Genomic DNA, 20672 nt, shown 5'->3' on the forward strand with positions numbered 1-20672 from the left:
GTCCCTACCCTGGCAAGTGGTATTTTTGTTGAAGCTGGTCCCCGATACCTGCAATCTGGGCATAACGCCTCCATGCCCAACGTGCACATCCTTAGAAATCCTTGCCCATATTTCTACTTACTCATCGAGAAAACTTTTAGGAGTGTACTTGTTTGGCCAGACAATGTGAGACTTTTTTACCTTTTGATAAAAGTTGCCAATTTACTTCCTAGGATATACAAAATTCTATCATAGCATTCACTGCTTTAAGTATTAAAGAATTCTTCAGAGTCATTAAGATGGTTTAGCAGTAAAGCCATTTTCTGCCAAGCCTGAGAACCTGAGTTTGATTCCCTGGATCCACATGAAGGAAGGAGAGAACCAGTTCCTCCAAGCTGTCCTCTGACCTCCACATGAATACCAGGACATGTTCAATAACACACTTGCAAAGCAGCGCAGTGCGGCAGCCGGGAGTGGAAGGCAGACCTGCGGCAGAGCCAGGCCATCTTAGCAGCATGGCGGATGGGTCACCAGGCCCTGGGAGAGGAAGTCTCAGCAGCGAAGCAGGCTGTGGCAACAGCAGTTCCCTCACCACGTAATAATATTCTGTATGTCAAAACACTAGACATACAGAATAAAGAAAGAATGCAAAGGAAAGAGGTCATGCAATATATAAATGCAGACCTATCAGAATTGCACCCGACTTCTCAATGGAAACAATGAAAGCCAGGAGGTCCTGAACAGGCATCATGTAGACACTAAGAGGCCACGGATGCCAGCCCAGACTACTTATTCAGCAAAAGTTTCAATCAGCATAGATGGAGAAAACAAGATATTCCATGACAAAACCAGATTAAATCAATACCTATTCACAAATCCAGCCCTACAGAAAGTACTAGAAGGAAAACTCAAACCCAAAACTATATCCACAAAAACACAGGAAATAGATATTTTCCCACACCAGCAAATCCCAAAGAAAAGTGCACACACAATAACAATAAAAATAACATGAACAAACAATCACTGGCATTAATAACCCTTAATATCAAATGACTCAATTCACCCATAAAAAGACACAGGCTAACAGACTGGATATGAAAACAGAATCCATTCTGCGGCTGCATACAGAAAACACACCGACTACAAAGAAGACATTACCTCAGGGTAAAGGGTTGGGGAAAGATTTTCCAATCAAATGGACTTAAGAAACAAGCTGGTGTAGCTATCCTAACAGTTAACAAAATTGACCTCAAACTAAAATTAGCCAAAAGAAATGTAGAAGGTCATTTCATATTCATAGGAAAAATCCACCAAGATGACGTCTCAATAACGAACATCTATGTCCCAAATACAAGGGTACCCTCATTCATAAAAGAAACATTACTAAAGCTTAAAGTACACATCAAGTCCCATATATTTAACAATGGGAGACTTCAACACCCCACTCAAACCACTGGGCAGGTCTGCCACACAGAAACAACAGAGAAATGAGGAAGCTAACAGATGCTATGCCTCAAATGGATTTAGCAGACATCTATAGGACATTTCGCCCAAACACAAAAGATATTCCTTCTTCTCAGCACCTCATGGGACCCTCTCCAAAACTGACCACATACTCAGTAACAAAGCAAATCTCAACAGATAAAAAAAAAATTGGAATAATCCTATGTCTTATCGGATCATCATGACTTGAAGTTAGAATTCAATAACAAATACTAATTTCAGAAAGTCCACAAACAAATGGAAACTGAACAATGCTCAAATGAATCACCATTGGGTCAAGGAAGAAATAAAAGACTTCCTAAAATTCAATGAAAATGACCACACAATATACCCAGACTTATGGGACACAATGAAAGCAGTGCTAAAAGAAAAGTTCATAGCACTAAATGTCTACATAAAGAAGCCGGAAAAAATCCCACAAGTGAGTTAACAGAACACTTGAAAGCTATAGAACAAAAAGAAGCAGACTCACCAGGAGGACTAGATGACAGGAAATAATCAAATTGAGAGGTGAAATCAACAAAATAGAAACAAAGAAAACAATACAAAGAATGAAACAAAGAGTTGGTTCTTCAAGAAAATCAACAAAATAGACAAACTTCTATCCAAACTAACCAAAAGGTAGACAAAATATCCAAATTAACAAAATCAGAAATGAAAAGTGGGTCATTACAACAGACAAGGAGGAAATCCAGAGAATCATCAGGTCATACTTCAAAAACCTGCACTCCACAAAATTGGAAAACTTAAAGGGAGTAGATAATTTTCTGAATAAGTACCACATACCAAAATTAAATCAAGACCAAATAAGCAAATTAAATAGACCTATAACCACTAAGGAAATAGAAACAGTCATCAAAAGTCTCCCAACCAAAAATTGCCTAGGGCCAGATGGTTTCAGTGCAGAATTCTACAAGAACTTTAAAGAACTAATATCAATACTCCTCAAATTTTTCTACATAATGAAAACAGAAGAAACATTGCCGCACTCTTTTTATGAGACTACAATTACTCTGTTATCCAAACCACACAAAGACATTACAGAGAATTACACAGGCCAATCTCCTTCAAGAAAATTGATGCAAAAATACTCAATAAAATACTGGCAAACTGAATTAAAGAACACATCAGAAAAATCATCCACCATGACCAAGTAGGCTTCATCCCAGAGATTCAGGGATGGTACAACACATGAAAACCTATCAATGTAATCCACTATATAAACACACTGAAATAAAGAAAAGCCACACACTATCATCTCATTAGATGCTGAAAAAGCCTTTGACAAAATTCAACATCCCTTCATAATAAAGGTTTTGGAGAGAGCAAGGATACAGGTACATATCTAAACATAATAAAGGCAATATACAGAAAGTCAACAGTCAACATCAAACTAAATGGAGAGAAACTCAAAGCCATCCCACTGAAATCAGGAACAAAACAAGGCTGTCCACTCCATATCTGTTCAATTTATACCTGAAGTTCTAGAGACAACAAAAGGCGATCAAGGGGACAGAAATTGGAAAAGAAAAAGTTCAGCTTTCACTATTTCATTTATGTATACATAAATGACCCCAGAATTCTGCCAGGAAACTCCTACAACTGATAAATGCCTTCAGTAATGTAGCCTTGTTTACACAGATGATAAATGGGCCAAGAAAGAAATTAGAGAAGCATCTCTGCTGTGGGGAATCCTTCAGCCAGTAGCCTTTGAGATCAGTCCACTTGGGCGTGGCCTCTTATGCTATAAATGCTGACATAAAGCATGTGTGTGCTTTCTCCCAGCTTATGTATTTGATTCCTGTTCCCCTTTCGTGGAGAGGACTGTGATCTGTGAGTCTACCCCTAAATAAATTACCCCTTATTATACTCAATTCTGAGTTACTGTGGGGATTATTTTATAGTGTCCATTTTCACATCACCCTTTATAATAGCCACAAATAACATAAAATATCTTGGGGTAACTCTAAACAAACAAGTGAAGGACCCGTATGACAAAAACTTCAAATCTTTGAAGAAAGAAATTGAAGAAGACAACAGAAAATGGAAAATGTTCCATGCTCTTGGATAGGTAGGATTAACGTAGTAAGAATGGCAATTTTACCAAAAACAACCTACAGATTCAATGCAATGCCCATCGAAATCCCAGCAAAATTCTACACAAACCTTGAAAGAATAATACTTGACTTCATATGGAAAAACAAAAACCCAGGATAGCCAAAACAGTTCTATACAATAAAGGAACTTCTGGAAGCATCACAATTCCCGACTTCAAACTATAGAGCTATAGTAATGAAAACAGCTTTTGGTATTGGCATAAAAACAGACAGGAGGATCAATGGAATCGAATCAAATACCCAGATATCAATCTATATACCTATGAACACCTGATTTTTGACAAAAAAGCTAAAATTATAAAATAGAAAAAAGAAAGCATCTTCAACAAATGATGCTTGCATAACTGGAAGCTGACATGTAGAAGAATGAAAATAGATCTATATCTATCACCATGCACAAAACTCAAGTCCAAATGGATCAAAGACCTCAACATAAATCCGACCACACTGAATCTCATAAAAGAGAAAGTGGGAAGTACCCTTGAATGCACTTGGCACAGGAGACCACTTCCTAAATATAACCCCAGTAGCACAGACTCTGAGAGCAATAATTAATAAATGGGACCTCTTGGAACTGAGACGCTTCTGTAGAGCAAAGAACATGGTCAACAAGACAAAATGACAGCCTACAGAATAGGAAAAGATTTTCACCAACCCCACTTCAGACAGAGGTCTGATCTCCAAAATATACAAAGAACTCAAGAAACTGGGGCATCAAAATGGTGTGGGAAGTCCTTCTGTATATGTGTTGCTTTTATTGGTTAATGAATAAAGCTGCTTTTGGCCAATGGCTTAACAGAGTAAAGCCAGGTGGGAATTCTGAACAGAGATGGAGAGAGAGAGAGAGAGAGAGAGAGAGAGAGAGAGAGAGAGTAGGCGGAGTTGGGAAGAAGCCATGAAGCTGCTGCAGGAGACAGATGCCTCCGCCTGAGCCCACCAAAACTTTGCCCGTAGGCCACGACCTCGTGGTGATGCACAGATTAATGGAGATGGGTTAGTTTAGGATAACAGCTAGCTAGAAATATACATAAACTAATGGGCCAAGCAGTATTTTAAATAATATAGTTTCTGTGTAATTATTTCAGTTCTGAGTGGCTGGGAATTAACGAGCAGCCTCTGACCACATTAAAATACCAAATAATCCAGTTTAAAAAATTGGGTACAGATCTAAACAGAGAACTCTCAATAGACGAATCTCAAATGGCCAAAAAACACTTAAGGAAATGTTCAACTTCCTTACCATGAGAAAAATGCAAATCAAAACAACTCTGAGATACCATCTCAGATATACCTGTCAGAATGGTCAAGATCAAAAACACTGATGACAGCTTATGCTGGAGAGGATGTGGAGTAGTGGAAATGCTCCTCCATTGCTGGTGGGAGTGCAAACTTGTCCAGCTGTTTTGTAAATCAGTATGGTGGTTTCTAAGAGAATTAGGAGTCACTCTACCTCAAGATCCAGCAATATCAATCACTTTTGGGCATATACCCAAAGGATGCTCAATTGTACCACAAGGACATGTGCTCAACTATGTTTATAGCAGCATTATTTGTAATAGTCAGAACCTGAAAACAATCTAGATGCCCCTCAACCAAAGAATGGATAAGAAAAATGTGGTGTAAATTTACAGAGGTGTAAATTTTTACTCAAAAGTGAAAAATAATGACATCTTGAAATTTGCAAGCAAATGGTTGGAACTAGGAAAAAACATTTTGAGTGAGGTAACCCCTACCCAGAAAAACAAATATAGTATGTACTCATTCATAAGCAGATATTAGACATAAAACAAAGTACAATCAGCTTACAGTCCACAACCCCAGTGAACCTAGACAACAAAGAGGACCCTAAGAGAGACATACATGGATCCACTTAGGAAGGAGAAAAAGACAAGATCTCCTGAGTAAATTGGGAGTATGAGGGGCAGGAGGTGAGTAGAAAGGAAAAGGGAGAAAGGAAAGGGAATAAGAAAAAAATGCATAGCTCAATAAAAACAATAAAAAAGAACATACACCCCCATACAATACACATGTAACACTAAATAATAAACGGATGTAAAAAAGAGAAATGTTTTATTAGTGATATGCATTTTATACTACAAAGTAAATATCTTTTATATATAAATATGCATCTTATAATATCTAGATAATATAAATACTACAATAGAAGTATATATAAATATGCATCTTATAAAATAAATGCATAATATAAAGTAAGTTGCATCTTATTTTATATTTTCACTTCATTGATGAAATGGATATTTTTACAAGGCTGCTATTCATTTGAAGAATAACTTATGAATTATGTCTCTTGCACACAATTTTGTGTTCAGTGCTTTTTTATTTAGAGTAGATTTTAATATTTTTAACATCAGGGATGTATTTCTGGCAAATATTTTTCTCTAATTTTGTGTGTGTGATACTTTATGACATAGATGCATCTTACAGTTCTGTGTACAGTCATTTATCAACCATTTCCTCTAGGACCTTTCTCTGTTGCTTTGAAATTTAGCATATTATGCAAATGAGGATTAAATATTCACATACTTCTTTTAAACTTTTTCCTATTTTCCTCTAATCTTATTTGAAATATGCTTAGGTCTAGGCAATACATTTTAAAACAAAAACACTTAAACTGTCAGAACGGCTCAGCCAGTAAGGGCCCTTGCTACCAGGCTGACAACTGAGTTTGACCCCTGGGACCCACATGCTGGAGGGGGAAAGAACCAACTTTTGCAGATTGTCCTCTTGTTTCTACATCCACCAGACACACACATACTTGATGTTGTAGCACACAAACTCACACATATGGATACAGGCATGCGAAATAATGTACTTTTTAAAGAGAAGCATATAAAGTAAAAGAATTTTAAAAAATAAGTTCTATATATAATTACATAACAAAATTAGGCAATCTACTTACAGACGACAAATTCCTAGAAACACACAAGTTATCTAGAACGACTCAGAAAGATACGGAAAGTCATGAAGAACGAAAAAGGATTTTGGTACTCAGAAACATTCAGCAGAAAGAAATCCAGAAGCAGAGAACTTCAATGTGAATTCTATCAAATATGTAAAGAACAATGAACATCAATCCAAGAGCAGAAGAAACTCTTCATTGTGTGAAAGTCAGTTTCTGATGATCTGAGCTCAAGCCCCAGGATCCCACAGTGAAAGGAGAGTGTAGCCCGAACATTATAAACGCAGAGACCCAAGATAGGAAAAGCAAAGCAGCCAAGCTACTAGAGAGTTCTTACCTCACCAAGGCTCAGACAGAGGGCGATCCTGTCCTAGCCTGCCTGCAGACTGCCATGCTCTCCACCAGACTTCAGATGCTCTGAACTCCTCCTGCCTTATGCCTCTCTCTAGTGCTGGGACTAAAGGCACGTCAGCCCAAGTGCTGGGATCAGAGGTGTGAGCTCTGTTTTTCTCAAGTAGCCCAGGCTGGCCTTGAACTCACAGAGGTCCATCTGCCTCTGTCTGTGCTGGGATTCAAGGACTACTGTCTGTCCTCTATGGCTAACTAGTGGTTTAGGTGTGTGACTAACTAGTGGCTTAGCTCTGCACTCTGATCTACAGGCACAATTTATTTGTTAAAATACAAACAAAATATCACTACAGGAGAGAATCAACTCCCTCCGCTTGGACTGATGACATGCATGCCCCCTTACAATAATAAAGAAATTGAAGACCTTAAATAAATGGAAACACATGCCAGTTGGTTTGAAAGGTTTAATATTGTTTAAATAGCAGCCCTACTTAGAAAAATCTATAAATTCAATGCAATTCTTGCCAAAATTCCAATGATATTTTATTTTTATAAATGAAATATATAATCCTTAGATTCATGTTGAATTACCTGGTTCTCTGAATGACCACAAAAATATTGAAAGTGGACAACAAAGTTGAAGGACCCATACTACTGATTATCAAAATGTCTGATAAAATCAGCATAGGTTTGCTTCAGATAGTTCTTTTGAAAGACCCCCGGAGTGGGGAGTCTTTCACTCAAGTCTTGGGATAACACGACCCCCCCCCCCCCCCCCCCGCAAGAACTCATGAGAGATCGTCTTTGCTGCAATCACACGAAGTTTATTGATAGGACAGGAACCAGTGCACTGGGGCCGAAACTCATTTCCCACGCAGGGGTAGGAGTTTGACCCTGAGTAGCTGGGAGAAGGGGTCTTTAAGGGAAGAAACCATAACCTGATAACCTAAAGTGGGTAAGGTGGGCGTCATTGGAAAATTCCGAAAATACCAGTGATAATCACAAGGGGGTAACTCCCTGTTTCTCAAGATTATTCTCAAGATTATAATCTAACTTTATGGTCAGCTAGTTCCTGGAACAGAGTCATTGAACCGGCTAACCTAGATTTTTGGTTCTTTTCTCCTTGCTAGATTTTTTTGGCTCTACTCTTTCTGCTAGAGGGGTCTGAATCTGTTTTGTTTTTGTTTTTGGATTTTTGGTTTTTTGAGACAGGGTTTTTCTATGAAACAGTCCTGACTGTCCTGAAACTCGCTCTGTAGACCAGGCTGGCCTCGGACTCACAGAGATCCGCCTGCCTCTGCCTCCCGTATGCTGGGATTAAAGGCGTGCGCCGCCACCTGGCTTGGAAAATCTTTTTAAAAAGATGGTCTGAGTGAGCGCTGCACACGTCCTATCAGCTGCCGCCATCTTTCTCACACACTTTGCTTCAAAAGGAGCCCTTTATTGCCTTTTTGCTGTATTATTTGAAGAAAGACTGTTTTAGGTTCCCTAACAATGGTGAAGTTGCTCAGAAACCCTGACTTTTTCTGTTTAGTGAGTTTATGAACTCTGTCTGGTCGCTGCTGTGGCATCACAGCCCATCCCCCACTCCGCCAAGGACAGTTTAAGTGAAAGGAGAGGACAAACCTTGGTCAACACAGCCTGGACTCCCACCAAGTGCCCTGCAGTTCTGTGTTTAAATCCAGCTGTGCTCACAGCAATCACAAAGGCGAATGACTTCTCAGCATTATAATGCGCACAATCCTGAACTCTAGAGGATTTCTGACCATACTTTCAAAACTGGTAGATTAGGATGTTCACTCTTTTTTGGTTTCTTACTTTTTTTTTTTTTTTTTTGAGACAGGGTCTGTCTATATAGCTCCAGCTGTTCAGGATTCACTGTGTAGACCAGGCTGGCCTAGAACTCAGAAATTCACCTGCCTCTGCCTCTTCAGTGCTGGGTGCTGGGTTCGGGTAATCTCTTTTTTTTTTTTTTTTTTTTTTTTGGAAACAGTGTCTCTCACAGATCAGGCTGAAAATGACCTTGACAATTGAGCCTCTTACCTCCACCTCTCAAGTGCTGGAATTAGAGGTGTGCCCCTTTATGTTTAACAGTGACAGTTGTAGGCCCGTCCAAATTCACAACTTGTTATAGTCCCAAATGCTTAGCTTCAGTGAGATCAGTGAGCTGATGGTCCTGATTTGGTGTTACGAGATTCACTTAATGAGCTTTATGAGCTATGGAGAGAAATTTTAACGGCTTCCTACTGACTTCAACACTACCGTCATAGTGGAATTTGCGTGTGCCTTTCCTCCCATCCTAAATTGTATGGACAACGGCACTTCCCCCACCAACCCACGCTGAGCAATATGACATCTAACTGAACGTGAGACCACACACAACTTTCTTCAGCACTGACAGCATTAATGCATCCATACTCAAAACTATCAAATATGACTTTGCTTCTGGAATCTCAAGACATTTCTAGGTCACTTCCAACTCTTTACCGTGACAGTCTTTTATAGCAGCATTCTGTTCCTGTGTAAAGCCCTACAATGCCAAGGGGGTCCAGGAGTGTGCCGAGCCAAACCACCGAGATGTGGCTATGGCCCAGAAATTTGGAATATGGGGTGAAATAAGAACATGGTGAATGTAACGGGACCCACTCACTGAACTGTCTTCTTCCTGAGTTGTTAGTGCTGCTGGCTGATGTTTGACGTTAAGGGTTCGACCTCTTTTGAACCACCCTTGGCTTTTTGGGAACAGAAACTTTTCTCTGCAGTGGGAGAGATTATAACAAGATATGTGCAGTAATTAATGCCATGGCAGTGTGAGAAAGGCAAAAATCTGGAGATGGTCGAGATTAATTACCTCCAGTGTCTCTGAGGAAGCATAATGGGGGACTAGGGAATTTCTAGGCCAGTGACACCTACCTGACTGCAGAGTGGACACATGCCATCATCACAGTTAAGACTTACTGTATGTGTGTGTATGTACGAGTACAGGTGTCTGCAGAGTGGACACATGCCATCATCACAGTTAAGACTTACTGTATGTGTGTGTATGTACGAGTACAGGTGTCTGCAGAGTGGACACATGCCATCATCACAGTTAAGACTTACTGTATGTGTGTGTATGTACGAGTACAGGTGTCTGCAGAGTGGACACATGCCATCATCACAGTTAAGACTTACTGTATGTGTGTGCATGTACGAGTACAGGTGTCTGCAGAGTGGACACATGCCATCATCACAGTTAAGACTTACTGTATGTGTGTGCATGTACGAGTACAGGTGTCTGAAGACACCAAAGGCATCAGTGACCCGAGCCAGAGTTATAGAGGGCTGTGAACCATCCAGTGTGTATGTTGGGAACCAAACACAGGTCCTCTTGCAGTATGTGCTCTTGATCACTGAGTCGTCTCCCCCAGATCCACAACAGGCATTTTGTGTAACCTAATTAAAGAAGTGTGTGGCAGCTGAGTCAGTGTAGGGCCAGACTGCACTGGCGGCAAGACCTCGATGGTGGGGAAGCTGTGTCTGTGCGTGCGTGCACATGTGCACACGTGTGGTGGTGATAGTTAAGGACAAGCCTCTATTTTTGCTCTTGACCTGAATCTGAAATTGCTTTAAAATAACACATATTCAAAAAATTTAACAGTGTGCTAACATCACTTACAGATAATATAGTACGTTAGGTTTGTTTGTTTCTGGAGACAGGGTTTCTCTGTGTAGCCTGGCTGTCCTGGAACTCACTCTGTAGACCAGGTTGACCTCGGACTCAGATCCGTCTGCCTCTGCATCCCAAGTGTTGGGATTAAAGGCGTGCGCCACCACATCCAGCTCAGTACACTGGTTTTTATTAAGGGCCAAGACACGCGATAATAAGTAAGTATTCACCCATCCCTAAATGATGGGACACTAATACAGAGTAGTGTGGGTCACTTTCAGCATCCACACAAGTCCCACCTCTCTCAGATGACATTAAAATGCTTAGAAGTCACTCAACCATATAGACACCTCTGTGAAGGACGCCTGGGTGATTTAGATTGGGAAGCATGCCCATCACTGTGGAAAGCGAGCCACACTAAGGTGCCGAGAACGGATTGACAAAAGCTGCAGGTGTGGGCTCAGGGACATTGTCAGGCAGAGACCATGTTGCCCTCATCTAAAACAAAAGCCGAAGACTTGAAACTACCAAAGGAAGGTAGACTCCCGAGAACAGAAATACTGTCTAGAAATGACTCATGGATTTCTACATTCGCGTAGGAACTGCTAACTGCGAGACAGACACACTCATTCAAATTGCCCTTCAGTATCAAGGCTGTTATTTGTTGAACTTCAGTTGCATGAGGCCGACTAAAATGTCACCCCTCTCCCACCCCTGGCACTGTTGTCATTAGTAGCAGTTGTCTGCATCACTGGAACAGGCGGGCTTCACACTGCTCTAATTCACCAGCTCAGCTTCGACTTCTATTTGACAGCTTTGTAAAAATGAAACATCTGCCTTCATCTTAACGAAGAGCAGGTGATCCTCGACTACAGACAGAACATTGTACTATACCAGTCTTGGGGAGGGGGAATCATCTGAATAAGAGTCACTTTCCCCAATAGGCTTGTAAAGCCAAGGCTGGTTTCAGTGTCCCCAAGAGAGGCAGTGGCAATGACAACTGATCCAAGTTGAAGAAAAATGCTGCATTTAAGGATTGTTTGGTTTTTTTTTTTTTGAGACAGGGTTTCTTTGTAGCCCTGACTGTTCTGGAACTCGCTTTGTAGATCATGTTGGTCTTGAACTCACAGAGATCTGCCTGCCTCTGTCTCCCAAGTATTGGGATTAAAGGTGTGTACCTGGCACATTTAAGGATTTTAACACCAGAAATTATGAACTCAAGTTAAATCCCTACAGAGTAGAACACACAGAATCATGGCATGCTCAAGGATGTTGAACTGAAACACAAAACACCAGGCTAGCATTCTCTAACTCTCCTTGAGACAGTATAGTGTCTTGTGCTGTGGCTGCCCCAGGCTGTCAAAAGTCCTCTTCAAATCATGAGATAGGGTTGATTTATTTGTGGCTCATGGACAAGAACAAACAGAACATGTTGTGGGACATTTGGACCATTGTTGGACAGTCTGGCCTAGCAAGCCACATTTGGTCCTTGGACAGGACTTTTCCTCACTGAGAACAATGGTCACTACCAGTAAGCCAGTAAGGAGTAGACAGCTGAGGCCGTTTACTTTCTAAAATAAGTAGCAAACGCCAGCGGTTATGGTGTATAAACCAGTTTCCTAAAACGAACCAATTAATAAATGAAGGACTGGGAGATCTCCCAGCTCTGCCTGTCTCCCCAATCACATGGAGGAAATTTCTGGATAGGAATCATTGACAAGTCAGACAAAATCAGCAGAGCCAATTGAATCCTGGGAGTCTCGTGGGGAGTGACAGAGATAGCCTTTCTCTGGCAGAAGCTCAATCAGTGCAATACCCAGGGCAGAGGCCCAAGACTGCTGTTCTGTCCCCAACCATGGGAATCCCCACATGAAGAAGTGAAGAAAGGAAAGCTAGAAATCCACTCTGTCCTTTATTCTACCCAGGAGTCATCCGCTGACTCTTTGGCAGGCTGAGGTAAGGGCGCTGCTCTCCAGGTGGGTGGTGTTGCGGGCAGCTCTGGCTGAGGTGTGACAGAGACTCCGGCACTGAGGGGAACAGCACTGGGAAGCCAGGATGCTGACAGATCAGGGCCCCAGTGGCCTCAGAAGGCTTGCTTGTTCTGGGTGATCTGAGGTAACAGGCATTTCCACGCGGCCTGCACGTCCACTGATGGCTACCCAGGCTGCTGGTGGAGGTGTCGGTGCTGGCCCTTCTGAAGTCCTTTCCCTTTTTCTGCTGTGGCTTAAGTTATGACTAGAAATGAGGAAAGGAGGCTATGTCCCTTCTTCGGAGGTGGGTTATGGGGGCTTAAGTGATGAGATGGAGGAACAGAGAGGGGTGAGAGATGTAGAGCAAGGCTACCAGCCCAAAGGAGGCCGGGAGCTGCTGTGCAACTGGGCCTGAGACACCTAGCAGACCTGTGAGTGGGAGGCTGAGAAGCTCTGGCCAGTGCCCTGAAGATGGGAGAAGTGAAGCAGAGGCACCTGGCCCCTCATCTAGGAGACAGAACTCAGGCACCAGGTGAAGAGAGAGCCGCCTTCTCTACCCTCCAGAAGTCTCTGATAGCTTGCCACGACAGAAACCAGTGGTCGGGCAAGCAGGGTCTATTGCTGGGATATCATGGCGAGTGCCCAGTCCAAGAAAGCTACTGTGACATCCTGTAGGCAGAGCCATATCCATCGGGCAGCTTCACTGAACTGTGTCTTAATGCAGTCCCAGGTCACTTCTCCTCTATGAGAAAAGCAGAACATTTGAGAGGGCTGGGTGTCACGTGTGGGAGTGTGTCACTTCACAGGGTACAGCTTGAACCCATAATTTTCATCCCAGAGTGCTGTAACAAAAATGAATGATGTACCCTTGTCCCCAGGGTCAGAAGTGGGTCTCCAGGAACCTGTAGAGTCTGGAGTAGAGGTCTTACCTGCAGGCTTCATGGCAGTACTCCTGGGCTTGGGCCAGGGCCACAAGCAGCAGGTGCCACATGGGCAGCAGCACACTGTGGTGGAAGAGCAGCAGCAGCTCCTTCAGGGAGTGGAAGAGCTGGCGCAGGGCCTCAGGGAGCTGGACCTGCAGACGACCATGGACAGTGGTTGGAACAAGATATCCAGGGCAACGAGATTCTGCCCGTGCTGGATTGCTCCCTCCCAAGAACTCTGTCTCTGGGGGGATGGGTCTTTTTCTGACTCCTGATCTCCAGCTTACTTACCCTCTGCAAGAAGTCACTGAAGCTGTCACCAAAACAGGCAAGGTAGGAGGCACAGTGGGCAGAAAGGAAGCTGACTGTGGCATTGGTGTATGTCCAGGCCAGTTGCAAACCGGGTTGTACCACAGCAATCAGGTGGGAGCTATATACTGGCAATGTTTCCTGCAGCCAACTGTGGAGAAATTGGAGGACAGAGGCATACTCTGAGCTTCCCCAGGCCAACTTGCTCACCAAAGGAAGGACAAAAAAGGGAGGACACGAATAGTTTTAAGTACTTCCCACTGTCCATGCCTGCCCTGAGCACCGGCACCACCCTGCCTTCCTTGGTAGGAGCTCACTTGTAGCTTTGCAGGCTGGAGGAGTAGAGCTTGGCACACACTTGCTGGCCAACAGGCAAGAAACCAGAGGATCGAAGCAACCGGCCAGTGAGGGAGGCTGCAAAGGGAGCCTCTGGTGAGCTGGGAGAGCAGGGGCAGGGCTTGGAAGACAGACATTCCAGGTCTTGGGGCAGGCACAGGGAGGCAGTGGGACAGTTTCATGTGCTCTCGGGTCTAATTACCAGGTTTGGAGGGAGATTTGCAGGCCAGATTTGAATAACTTCTACTGGGTCAAGAATAGGAAGAATGGGACATTGGTAGAGTTTTGGACTGAGAGGTCAGAAGATCTCAGGCTTGAGTATCTGCCTTTTACTAGGCTGTGATCTTTCTTTCTTTTTAAAATTACCTTTAGTGATTTATTTAGTGCACACATATGGATATGGCACAGGATGTACACGAGGTCAGGATTTGTGCTGACTTCCACCATGTGTACCATGGGGATGGAACTCAGACTGTCATATGTGGTAGCAAGTACGAGTGACCACTTAGTTATCTTTCTGTTCCTACTAGCTATGATCTTAATCTGAGACTAAATCTTTCTTCTTCTCATGAGTTAAAAGGAGAAAACGTGTTTAGGAGCTGTAGATTTGTGAACATGTCTCTCCTGCAGAGTATCGTTCAACCTGAAGGGAATATCCAACCTGCACAGAACACCGAGGTCAAAGTTCTTGTATTGTGGCACCAAGAACTCATCAGGACAAGGTGGGCTCTGGAGATGCGACACATAGCTCTGTGACCCACCACCATGTTCTCTTCCTAGACGACCAACCACTACTTACCCTGGAAGGAGCTGTGTGACCGAAAATCATGGCATAGGAATCCTATTGCAAAGACCAGAAGCAACAGGAAGAGCCGGGTCCAGGGTGGCCGAGGACCCCGTGCCTGTTGCAACAAGCCCTGGCAGCAGAGAGAGGACAGTGGTCAGAGGTAGAAGGCCTGGTTTCTGCTTCCAAGTGCAAGCCCCAAGCTAGGCCTATACAGAAAATTGAGGTAGAGGGGGATCCACAGACAGGCGGGACGGGAATGTAACCCAAGCCCAACCCAGGGTGTGTCAAGACAGATGCAGGATTGTATGACTGGAGAGGCTGGGTATCACACCTTGCAAGCTGTATCACAGCTGACAACATGTTCGTTGCTGCTACTGCTCTTCTTTAGAAGTTCCTGGTTGGCAAGCCTGAAGGACTGAACGGTCTCTTGCAAAGACTTCCGAGCCTACAGAATACCAAGAGATGAGATCAGAGTGTGAGTCTTGGCCTGGAACAGCATCTTGTGCCTCAACCTTGCTTAATGCTCAGTGTCAAAGGCACAGAAAAAGGAGGGCAGAGGTCAAGGGGCACCAACCGAGAACCCAGACAACCCTGGTCTCCCACATCCTCTCAGCTCCTCACCTTCTTGGGAATCCGTTCCCAGGACTTAAGCAAGTGTTCCAGCAGCAAGCTGTGGAGGAGCAAGCTCCCATCAGTCAGCAGCCCACTGGGCCTGCCTCCCTCTTTGTCACCAAGACCTTGGGTTCTGAGTCCCAAAAGACCCCACCCATAGTAGTTCTTGAAGGCCACCCAGCTGCGTTCTCACTGAACAGAGAGGCGTTAGCCTGGAGAAGAGTGAGCGGTGATTCTGGTAGGACACGCCAGCCCTCGTCTAGAAGCACACACTAGGAGGTTTATTTGTGTAGAACAGAGCAGGTGACCCCACCCCCACCTGCCTGGACTGTGACAGGTGCTTGGGGTACAGCTGTCTCCAGACGCTGGTGCTGAGGGGGTCCGTAGTCAGGCACTGGGTCAGGCTGCCCAGGAGCTGCACAGAACAAGAGCGAGGATGATAATGATGAAAAAAGGTGCTGGGGCTTCCGGTAACAACACATCTATCATGAAGGCTGAGAGATCCTGTCATGACCCCTGAGAAGCTGAGACGCTGTCATGGGGTAGGTATAGTTCCTAAGCTGCAGCCTTAGCTTACAGATCTTGTCTACAGTGACAGGCCACCACTGACCACCCTCCCACCTCTCAGGCCCATACTCCCATGGGAAAGCACAAGTGCGGGGGGGGGGGGGCAGGTGGCTGTGAAGTGAGCTGCAGACCAAGGGAACATCCACGGATGAGGCTAACTGCAGCTGCGCTCTGGGCAGGGAAGGACTGCTCACCTCTTTCTTCATTTCAGCAGGACAGTTAGGGGTGGCTCTGGACAGGAACGAAGGGAAGTAGGTGTGCAGGGTAGATTCTGGCTTTGCTCCAAACGCCAGCACCTTCAGTCGGGGGAAGAGCTGGCACAGCTGCTCCTGCAGGCTAGGGAGGAGGGCCAGGCTCAGGCTGTAAATGGAACTGTGACACTTGAGCTCATCCCTGGCCTGAAGGGAGAGTCACTCAGTGTCTTGGGATGATTCTGAGTCTTTGCACACAGAAGCACCTTGCAAAGTTTGTCTCCCTAAGTACTGCCCGATGTTACATTAAAAAAAAAATTGTTGCATTCAAAGACATATATAACTTTTGGGCTTCACAGGCCCCTTGAAACCTCCTGTGGAACTTTCCAGTTGTGAATCTAGGGCTTCGGGGGGAAAGGGGATGGAAATGCACTGTGGTGTCTCAACTTTGCACTGGGAACTCTCCCTGTACACATGCTCCAAAGCAGTCCTACCTGGGGGTTAGGGAGTTGTTGGGCATATAGGCAAAGTCTAGGAGTGGGAAGAAGTCCTTGGGGCCAATCATGCCAAAGCCTTTGGTGAGGTTGGGATGCATCCTAGAGAAAGGAGAAGCAGGCTTGTTGAAAAGCACTCTGGTGCTCCAGTCATGAACTTGGCTAAGCCAGTGTCCAGGGAGAAGGGCATAAACTCTACCCCATCCCCATCCCTCAATGGCTCCCTCCCTTTCCTTCCTCACCATCACACTTGGAGGTGGGAGGAGCTGGTCCTGAGTTTCCTCGCATCTATGGAGACCAGGATCACGGCATCCCATTTTGCCGAAACAGCCTCTTGTGGACACCCTGGGCCTTCCCCTCGCTGTCCCCCCATTACTCACAGGAGCAGCCGGTCCAGGTATGCGATGGCAAAGGGAGACAAAGACTTGATGCCCAGCACAGGCAGCATGATCCCTAGCCACACTGTAAAGCCAAAAGCCAGCAAGTCTCAGGCTCTGATGCACAGGGGCATCAGAGAAGAGACCAATCCATCCTTCTCAATCTGTTACCTTTCAGTCCCTCGGTGAGGTTAGCAAAACCTGCTTGCCCTAAGGCCCACATGATGGTCAGGCACTTTGCTGGTCGGCTCTGGTGGGACCTCAGAAGTTCTAGGAACTGCGGAGATGGGTAGAAGGGGCAGGTTATAGGCTAGCAAACCAGCACTAAAGATTCCAGTGGGAAGACAGGTATAGGTGGGAAGGGTGCCAAGAAGAGTGGAACCCTATGGCAGTGTGGCACAGCGAGCCCAGTGATGCTCTTCCCGACTCTCAACGCACTGGCTGACCAGTTCTAGGAAGGCTATGGCACCTCTCTATGGTCCAGCCATTCCATAATATCAACAGAGTATTCCATAATGCCAACCTTATCCAACAGAGACACACAGTAAATGCTAGTGATATTATGTGTTACTCCCTCCCACAACTAAACCTAATGATGTAGACTCTGTCTAGTTTCCCTAGTTCTACCCCTAGTGTTCCCAGTACCACCCAAGGCTCACCTTGCCCAGGTCTGAAGTGACAATCTTGGGCTTGTCCTTCAGAATGGCCTGAATACAGATGCGGTATCCATGTAGCGACTCCCCTAGAGAGACGTATGCTCTTAGAGCCACTCATATGACTTGGCACCCCACATTTTTTTTTCCCCAGCTGTGAGCCTAAGCCCTATCTCCTCCTCCCTTCTCTCCCAAAAACATCTTAGGAGATTAGGACATTTATTTCTTGTTGGGAAGGGAACTGATGACTACGTCAGCAGCAAGAGAAAAAGGGTAGGCTCTCAAGACAGTCACCTTTCATGGGACATTCCTACCTGGTGTCTTATCCAACTCTTGCAGCATGGTGAACAGACAGTGATCGAAGAAGAGCTCCAGAGACCCTGCAGCTTTGGTCAGCAGCCCTCGGATGATCCCACGCAGCTCTCGGCTCACGAGGCTGTAGGGATAATCTGGGGCCATTGGCCGCTGTGAGAGACAGGACGGGCTGCCCTTGCACCCAGGCTGGCTTTCTCTGCCCCGAGAAGACCCCACCACCTGCACAGTCACGTGTCCGAGTCAGGACAGTGGAGGTATTGGGCCCTCAGGAACATTCACCCTTTCAGAACGTCCTTATCTGAGCTGAGGGGTGGGGGACTAACCATGCGGATACTGGCTCAGGGTGGGCTCGCTCCGGGGACTTTGGAGCTTGTAGTTGAGATAGCTGGCCAGGTCCTTCAGCCACACAGAGGGGTTTCCAGTGAACACGCTCTGGCTCTTGTCCAGTTCCTTCTGCAGAGCTGCCACATCCAGCTGTCAAGGAGAGATTTCTCAGGTGAGTTGTAAGGGCAGGGAAGGCGAACAGGGGCAGGTCGGTGGCTGAAGGAGGCTTGCATACGTGGATGCTACGACTTTGCCACACCTATATCCTAAGTAAGTACGGGGTAGGACAGCTGAGAATGCTGGTCTCAAGGCCATACACCTGTAGGCCCTTCACTTGTTCAAGAGAGAGAACAGAAGGCAGACGGGAATGAAAGACAACAGCTTCTGAGGGACAGAGGACCCAAGCCAGCCTTCCCATCACCTCCATCTTGTTTTTAGGTTTCTAACACTCTTCTTGCCTAAGGTTCTTATGAACATCCTACTTCCTTCCTATTCGACGAGCAAACATTCTGTCCCTTGGCGTTCCATCTTTCCTGGAACTCCTCTCGTCTGACAGTCCTACCTTCCACATCTTCTCTGCACCCTTCGCCTAGACGCACTTACAGCTCTCAGTGCATCCTCCAGGCTTCGGAATGGGCCCTGCTTCTGGTTTTGGCTGTTGACAGCTGCCACCTTCTTTGGCTGCTTCTTGTTTGCTGGCTTCTTAGGCTCCGCAGCAGGGGGAGGAACTTGCTCTTTATTCTGTCCCTTCACAACTTTCACAAAGCCACGCTCATAAAGACTGCTCGTGGTCTGGATTGGCGCTGGAATGATGACAGAAAACAGCAGGAAACCCTTAAGACCCCAGGGATCAAAGCACAGTGGTCCCTTCTCTGCAGGGGCACCTAAGTCATTTACTGTGAGATGCTGTCCCCAGCTCCTCCCTTGGGAGCTTTAGAAGCACAGCAAAGAGCCCTTGTGGTGGCTGATTTCAGTCCCCACCAGCAGGTCCCTGGCTCTTCCAGTTCTTTATCAGATAAATCAAGGCACGTGGGAGTTCAGCCAGTCTCAGGTACAGAGGGTGGGCTTCAAGGGCTCTCTGGCTGCTAGTCTCTGAGGGTGAAATTTTCCCAGCATGGTTCCCACTCCCAGTTCTTGCTCGTTCTGAAATGACAGCTCTACACTCAACAAGTGGCAAGCTTTCTCCCCTCCTCCGGAGACTATGGGGTAGGTGACACAGAGATTAACTTCTGGTCGGAGTGTATTTCGGGTCATTCCTACCAGTGCTGGGCTTCGCATCCACCCCTCCCGGATACACTGGTTACTTTAGAAGGAGCACTGTGTAAGATCCCCGATGCCTCTGTCCAGTCACTCAGACACCTGGCCAACGAGGGCCGGGACAGCTGAAAGGGCTGTGTGCAAAGGCCTGAACAGATGGAGATCGGAATTCCAGTCTCTTCCGACTCGAGAGTCGGTTTCTCTGGGCCTCCGCTTCCTGACCAGGATGGTGGGGATGGCCACCTCTCCCGGCACTTCAGGCGGGGTGGCCGGGGTCCCGCGGATCCGCTCCCGGCTTCCGCAGCTGCTCCGCCGCGCCCCTGCCCCACAGGCCCAGGTGGGCGGCGGCGGGTACTCACAGCTCAGGTCGTATTTCCACACTCCGTTCGCCTCTCCGAGCGCTCGGCGATCACCGCCGCCGCCGCCTCCTCGTCCACCGCCGCTTGCTCCAGGTCGCCGGCCCTTCTTCACCACCTCCCAGCCCCCGGGGCCCGCTGCTTTGGCCGACATGACTTCGGCTTCACCACCTTCTGCCTTTCCAGTCCGCACGGCCTTCCCTGGTGCCACGTCGTCGCTGCCGCCGCCGCAAAGCAGCCTGGGACTCGTAGTCCGTTCGCGCCATCGCGCGGCGCGCCTGGGGAGTGGAGGCGGCAGCCAGACCCCGCCCCTGCGGCGCAAAAATTCCTACTCTGCATCTGCCGCCCGGGCCTGCTTGGAAATGGGACTAGTCCCGTTTTTTCTTGTTCTGTCTTCTCTCCTTCTCTTCATCTTCCTTCTTTGGATTTTTCGAGACAGACTTTCTCTGTGCAGCTCTGGTTGTCCTGGAACTCGCGCTGTAGCCCAGGCTGGTTTCAAACTAACAAGAGAGATTCACCGAGTGCTGGGGTTAAAGGCAATACGGTTCAACTGTGGGATGAGTGAAGAAGCCCTAGGAGGATGAGGGCAGTGTTTCTGAAACAGGTGGCAGTTGAGATGGCTCCTAGGAAGGGAGAATCTTCATTGGTTGGGGATCACCAATGGAGAGACAACTTCACCTGTATG

General features: G+C 46.0%; 1 protein-coding gene across 1 annotated transcript; it reads right to left on the reverse strand.

Annotated features, from left to right (window-relative positions):
* Nucleotides 1–12409: 12409 nt before the first annotated feature.
* On the reverse strand, nt 12410–20206 carry Tmem214 (transmembrane protein 214). The gene is made up of 17 exons (XM_048436603.3): nt 19991–20206; nt 18978–19177; nt 18374–18524; nt 18050–18184; nt 17742–17824; nt 17254–17359; nt 17086–17167; nt 16706–16807; nt 16215–16356; nt 15777–15868; nt 15463–15511; nt 15173–15286; nt 14854–14971; nt 14036–14132; nt 13701–13869; nt 13416–13561; nt 12410–13228 (listed from the first exon to the last, which is right to left on the reverse strand). Exons 1-17 carry the CDS (start codon nt 20139–20141, stop codon nt 13102–13104), a joined length of 2064 nt encoding a protein of 687 aa, XP_048292560.3. The 5' UTR covers nt 20142–20206; the 3' UTR covers nt 12410–13101.
* Nucleotides 20207–20672: the final 466 nt, after the last annotated feature.

This window comes from Myodes glareolus, chromosome 6 (genome assembly GCF_982192425.1).
Source record: "Myodes glareolus chromosome 6, mMyoGla1.1, whole genome shotgun sequence".
In the NCBI taxonomy this organism is placed as follows: Eukaryota; Metazoa; Chordata; class Mammalia; order Rodentia; family Cricetidae; genus Myodes; species Myodes glareolus.